General features: G+C 41.4%; 1 protein-coding gene across 1 annotated transcript in view; it reads left to right on the top strand.

The window, feature by feature from the left end:
- The window catches only part of Sdr16c5 (short chain dehydrogenase/reductase family 16C, member 5), a 19827-nt gene that overhangs the window by 2684 nt on the left and 10061 nt on the right, over positions 1–7082 (top strand). The window contains exons 2-3 of the mRNA XM_013009277.1: positions 1606–1952; positions 5687–5818. Of these exons, the coding sequence (XP_012864731.1) occupies positions 1620–1952; positions 5687–5818 (465 nt within the window). The 5' untranslated portion in view covers positions 1606–1619. The remainder of the gene's footprint in view (positions 1–1605; positions 1953–5686; positions 5819–7082) is intronic.

The raw sequence follows: 7082 nt of genomic DNA, 5'->3' as shown, positions 1-7082 counted from the left end.
GCCATGGAATTGTGTCAGCAGCCTGTTAGAAAAAGCTGGGCTTGGGCTGGGAAGTTGGCTCAGTGGTAGAGCACTTGCCTTGCATGCCTGAGGCCCTGAGTTCGATTCCTCAGCACCACATAAGCAAAAAGAAAAAAGCCGGAAGTGGCGCTGTGGCTCAAGTGGTAGAGCGCTAGCCTTGAGCTCAAGAGCTGAGGGACAGTGCCCAGGCCCAGAGTTCGGGCCCCATGACCGGACCCAAAAAAAAAAAAAAAAAAGAATCAGTACTTGTAATGATTGAACCAAGCTGATGCTACACTCATGAGCACAGAGACTCCAGACAGGTCACATGCATATTCTGTCTGGTTGTCAGTCTTATCTGTAGAATAATCCAGAAATCAAGTCTAGGTGACATCAATTGGTCTTGGGTAAGGATCTGGCTATATGCCAACCCCTCCTATAGATAAATCTGGCCATTGATGGTCAATAGCAGCCCACAAAGTAAAGATTTACTGCTGTCTTGTTCCTCTCCCTCTATATCCTGATCCCTGAGCTCTCATCTGAACATCTTCACACAAGGAAGTCCCTTGCCCCCTGAACAGTGTGCCTTCTGCTAAACATGTATCCTCATCCTGAGAAAATAAGACTTGCCTTCCCTTCATATGAATTTACTCTCACTAAAGTGTGAGTAACTGACAGCAGAATGCTAGAAGCCTGGAGCCTTTTTTATTCTAGGAAAACCTGTTGGATGCCTTCTTGGCAGTATTGTGAATCTGAAAAACACAATGGCATCTATAAAGTACTTCTCCTGAGCCAGGACCATAGAACATTCTCACAGCTTGTCTAAGACAGAGAGGTCAGGAATCTAAATCTGTCCTGCCTTCACCTGATGATGTTGGGAGTTGGCCCTCTGAGGTCCTGGCAAGAGGTCTTATGGTGCTGAGGATGATTCAGTTTAGCACATCTCCTCAAAAACTTTTATTTACAAACAGGATTTTATATCTTCCTCTTTTATTTCAGATTTTAAATAACATGCAAAATTGAAGAATCATAGTGGATAAGAAGTAAAAACCAGAGGGGCTGGAGGCTTGGCTAAAGTGGTAGAGCATCTACCTAGTAAACACACAGTCCTGCTAGCCTTGAGCTGAAGAGCTGAAGGACAGTGTCCAGGTCCCACGACCAGCAAAGAAAATAAATAAATAAAAAATAAACACATGGCCCTGAGTTCAAATCCCAGTACCTCTAAAAATAATTTTAAAATAAAAACTAGAAAGGTAGCATTTATGTCATAAACACCATAGTGTGGCCAAGATTTTGAACATAGAATCAGCCAATAGGTCTCCTAGTTCTATAGAGAAAAGTTAACTTGGACAAAATTATTAATCAATCCATTTGGGCATGGTAGTTACAGTTACTGATTAACAAACACTTCTGCCTCATACAATATATAGTGGGTGCGCATACCCACACAGAACTTGAGGCAGCAGAGGGTAGTGGACGAGATGTCGTCCTTGAGGTCCCCTGCCCCTGTGTGACAGGTGTTTAGGTCTCATCTCTCAATTATGTATGTTCAGTACTTAAGAAGTGCAACCCCATGTGATAAACAAGCTCTCTCTTGCTTCATAGGTATCAGCCTGAACATGTCTATCAACTTGGAATCAATGAAGGAATTGCTTATTTTCTTAGGGAAATCGCTCTTTAGTGTTCTGGAGGCTCTGGTTTTTACTTTAATCTCAAAGCCCCAGAAGAATGTTGCTGGTGAAATAGTGCTTATAACAGGCTCTGGAAGTGGACTTGGAAGACTCTTAGCCTTGCAATTTGCCCGCCTCGGGTCTGTGCTTGTCCTCTGGGATATCCACACTGAGGGCAATGAAAAGACATGCCAGATGGCTCTGGAAGCTGGAGCCACCAGAGTATATACCTATACCTGTGATTGCAGCCAAAAGGAAGAGGTGTACAGAATGGCTGAACAGGTACGACTTATTGGAGACTTACTTGGTCTTACTTTGGTGGGTTCCCTATGCACATACTCGGCCAACATCATTATCATTGTCCATTTGCCTTTCTGTCTCTAGTTTCCTGTACCTTACTATGGGAGGGGAATGTGAAATTGAATGTTTGAGTTTTTACTGTATACACAGTGATACACTAAATACCCTACATGGATTGTATCATATCATGTGACGCTGTACAGTCAAACATCGTTGTTCCCGTTCCACAAAGAAGCACACAAAGGCTTTTGACAGACATGTGCAGCCTCCCTAATCAGTGGCAAAGCTATAGCTGCTTTGACTTTGTGGACTCCTAAGTTTTGCTCCCAATCGCTGTACTGTCCTGATGGTATTGACCCCCATTGCCCTGTAAATAGAAAGAGAATGAAGTGGAAACCCTTTTGAGGATTAAGAAACTACTTTTGAGGCTAAGTACTAGTAGCTCACACCTATAATCCTAGCTACTGAGGAGGCTGAAATTCAGAGAATCACAGTTCAAGATCAGCCTAGCAGAACAATCTGCTAAAACTCCATCTCCAAAATACCCAGCAAAAAACTGAGCTAGCAGTGTGTCCCGAGTGGTAAGACCACCAGCCCAGCAAGTAAGCCAAGTGAGCACCAAACTCTGAGTTCAAACCCCAGCACTAGCACACCAAAAAAGAAATATTGAATACCCTGTCTAGGGTTACCCATTTACTGTGCAGTTCAGCCCAGATTTGTACTTATATTTAGTCTGATATAAAATTCAGTCTATATTTACCCCATACCTTCATTTCAATGTGTATTTTAATAATCATTAAAAAATCAGAATGCTCATCCTAAAGACTCATATATGCATTTGTTTCTTTAACAGTTATAGAGACATACATATAAAAATTCAGGAAACCTCAATTCCAGTATGCTGATGGTGGGGAGGTCCTTAGCTCATAGTCATATCCCTCATCCTCATACTCCTCAAAGGAGTTAAGTATTTATTTGCCCTTAAGTATTTATGTGCCCTTGCGCCACTTAATGCAGGGAAGAACCAAACAAGCCACTGCAAGCCACCCAACAACTTTACAAAGTTCTTCCACAGTTTCAGATAACACTAGGATCAGGTTTTACTACTTGCTCACTTCCCGTTGGGAAGATTTTCAAATCCCAGCCAGATGAGTTTTTGTCCTTCTGGTTTTCATCTTTTCTTAGCATCAACTCCAATTACAAGCTGCTTAGGATAACCTGGAGTTCTGAATGTGACCAGATCTTACAGGTGCACACTGGGACCCTCTTCCAAGTGCATCCATCCTCCCAGCCTCATCTAGTTACATGTGAAGAACCCATCCTCTGACATATTGGTGCACACTAGCAACAAATAACATCTCAGCTAATTATCAGCAGTACCTGGTACACATCCAAGCACTAAAGTCCTTCCCCAGGTGCTAGGCAAAAGACTACAGAGTACTCTATAGATAACTACCTCCCTCTGCCGTGGGTCAGTGATTTTATTCCTATCCTAGATGCTTGGGAATCAAACATATCATATGACCAGCTCATCACTCAGCTTTTATTGCTCTGGTATCTTGGAGAGGATTAAGGATAGGCTCTTCGAAATTCAGGAGACTCAAGTTCTTCCTCATTGTAAACCCACCCTTTCTACTTCTTATTCTGGATAACATGAACATACACAGAATTAATATTCACCAGGAGAGGACCAAGGAAGAAGTCTTTAGAGTAGTACATCTGTTTTGGTTTCTGCTGAGGCTTTGCTAACTTGGAGAGATTGTGTCTGGGTCATAAAAAGTCCAGTGTTACTACACCATACCCTGCGTGAGAGGTTATTTTGTGCAATCCCATAAGAGTAGGCTGAAGCTAGGTCATGATCATTTGTCTTTGAGGCAGCTTGTAGAAGAATCCTGTCTCATGACTAAGCTCCTTAGATGAAGCAGATAAGAGTCAGTTTGGCTTAGTATACCTCCAGAGATCCAGAGCCATGGTGTCCATGATCTCTGAGACAAGCAGATGTTTCCTGCTATCTGCTACTATTGAACTGTCTCAACAGTTCAGAGTTAGATGCTGGCATGCATGACAATCCATGGGCTTTCTAGAATGTTCTTCATTTCATAGTGTGAGTATTATAGTGAGAGCCTACCTAACAAATACTTGCAACTTATGTGTGAGCCTTGTGAAAATTGTTATACACAACTAACTGACATTAATTATTCTTTTCGGTTTTTTTGGCCAGTCCTGGAGTTTGCACTTAGGGCCTTGGCACTGTCCTTGAGCATTTTTGCTCAAAGCTGGGTCTCTACCACTCGAGCTACAGCTCCACTTCCTGCTTTTTAGGTACTTTTATTGAAGGTAAGAGTTTCACAGACTTTCCTGCCCACGCTGGCTTTGAATGACAATCCTCAGATCTCAGCCTCCAGAGTAGTTAGGATTAATGGAGTGAGCCACTGGCATCTAGAGACATGCCTCATTCTTACACTGAGGATAATAATAAATTCAAGGGAAAAAATGACCTTGAACTTGTTGCATTGTCTTAAATATAACCTTAAGAATACTTTCCTAACTAGTTAAATTTCCATGTCAAGCATAAACATTTTATTGGGTCAACCTATTTAGCTCTCTTTAACGTAGCCTCTGGCTTTTCCATCCTTGACTGAGCCATGTCCTCACAACATCTTAATACTGGTTTCTGATTTTGCTTCTAGTAAGGTTGTTTATTGTTTCTACCCTTGATTTCCTATTCAAGTTAGGTTTAATGAAATATTATAGTCACTTGGCAAATCAGACTTGTAATTGTTATTTCCAGTGCTTTTGTTCTGAAAACAGAAGCATGAAATGTGATGTTCTCCTCCTGAGACCCCGTTGGCTAGTAGCAATGCCTAATACACATATGTACCATAATGCTCCAACCCATGCCTGCCATTCCACAGGTGAGAAGATGGCAACTTTTACCTGATCCCTGTAATATACCTTCCTTGTGTCACACTATAGTGGCATAACTTGTCCCATACACATGAAGACATACAGCTGGAGGGTATACCACCATGTACAAGCCTCCTGGGAGAGCATTGTAACTACAGTGAACACAGCACCCCTCCTGTCATCAAGCCTGGAAAGGATCATGCCCACTTGTGACATAATAGCCAAGATTATACAATCATTTTCTAGAGGGGAAAGATTCAATGCTACAACAGAACATTTCTTTCCTACATAAAAGTGCTTTCATACCCGTTTGGCTGGTATTACAGCAATAAGTAGAACTCTTAGATGTTCTGCCTAATAGGTTGAGGTGAAGGAAAAGAAAACCAGCCCGTTGAGTAACCAAGATAGGCAGATTCTAATCTGTGTGGTGTGTTTAAAATATATGGTATCCTCCCTCTGTTCCCATCTCCACCCCAGCTCCATATGGGCTGTCTTCATCTCTATGCTCTATATAATTATAAGGTATTATATGTCTCCATGTTTCCACATTGATTAAAGTGATATACTACTAATGTAGAACACTGAACAAAATTTACTAATAGCAATGTATGAGGACAGCTGTAAGAATGAAAGGAAAGTAACATTTTAGCATTGCAACCATCTGATCAGGAAGAAAAGCATCTAACTGAATCTCTAGGGAGCTGTATACTCCCAGGAAACAAAACAATGGGCTTTTAGAGTGCATGAATTCAGTCTAGAGCTTAGAAGGAATTATTATTTGAGTGGTCTCTCTCTTATTCTTCACACAGGTTAAAAAAGACGTTGGGGATGTTTCCATCCTAATCAACAATGCTGGCATTGTAACAGGCAAAAAGTTCCCTGACTGCCCAGATGAGCTTATGGAAAAATCATTCGATGTGAATTTCAAAGCACATTTATGGGTAATTTTTTTCTTGTCATAATAAGTATAAAGTTTACTCTGGCATTCTGAAGTTTTTCCTCTTGCTATTTGACAACATTGTCAGCCTCTAGTTCAAGCACAGTCGTCATAATTGGATTTTCGTATGTTGTATTGGAGATGGAATGCAAGATGGTGTACAAGCTAAGCAAGTGCTCTACCAGTGAGCTATACCTCCAGCATTGTCATTTTACTTTTGGGCTTTTTCTGGTCTCACCATTTGTGTATTTCTCCTCCTCCCCTTCCCTCTCACTCTCCTTCCCTCCCCATGCTCCTCTGTTTTTGAAACAGGGTTTCATTATGTAGCACAGGCTAGCCTGTAACTTGAGATTTCCCTGCCTCAGCCTCCTAAGCACTGAGATTGTAGACATGTGCCACCACACCTAGCTTCAGTTTTCTTCTCTTTTTTTTTTTGCTTTTTCTTTTTTTTTATTTTATACATTTTTTTGTTTGTGAACATACCATACAGAGGGGTTACATTTACATGAGCAAGGTAATGAGTACATTTCTTATCCAGCATTGCTGCCTCCTCCTTTGTTTCCCCTTCCTATTTCTTCCCATCTTCTGTGCTCCCCAACCCCCGTCCCCGGCCAAGTTTGTATAGTTAGTTTTTCGACATAACGACTTGTACATCTCATGGTTGCAATGGGTCCACCTGTATCCCTATTTAAACAATTAGTTTTTCCCCTTCCCCTCCACAAATTAAACCAACATCAAATATAGTGAAAACAGGGGTTATACCTTTGGGGAGGGACATACAAAGCAACAAAGAAATCATCTTATAAATGTGTTAGAAACAATAGCAAGAAAGAAAAAACATTTGAGTCCTTATCTTGAGGTTCATTTCGCCTAACATCAACTTATCTGACTGTTTTTGCTTGTCTCAGACATATACTAGTTACTGCAACTAAGAGAAACCATGGGACCTATGTTTCTTTGGGCCTCCTTGCCCATATAATTGTAACCCCTCTGTATGGTCTTTTAACAATTAAAAAACATGAGGAGAGTAAAGAGTGCAATGACCAGTGATCAGATTTCCAATTCGTATCAAGACTTAATCTTTTTTTTTAATTTTATTTTATTTTATTTGTGAACATACTGTACAGAGGGGTTACAATTTCATGGGCAGGATGATGCGTACATTTCTTACCAAGCACTGCAGCCTCCTCCTTTGTTAACCTTCCCATCCCTTCCCAGCCTCCCCCCTCCCCCCCATCCCAATCCTTCTCCTTCCCCCCTCCCCCCCA

The sequence above is a fragment of the Dipodomys ordii genome, unplaced genomic scaffold, assembly GCF_000151885.1.
Source record: "Dipodomys ordii isolate 6190 unplaced genomic scaffold, Dord_2.0 Scaffold9, whole genome shotgun sequence".
Lineage (NCBI taxonomy): Eukaryota > Metazoa > Chordata > Mammalia > Rodentia > Heteromyidae > Dipodomys > Dipodomys ordii.
This window is presented reverse-complemented; position numbering and strand designations above follow the sequence as displayed.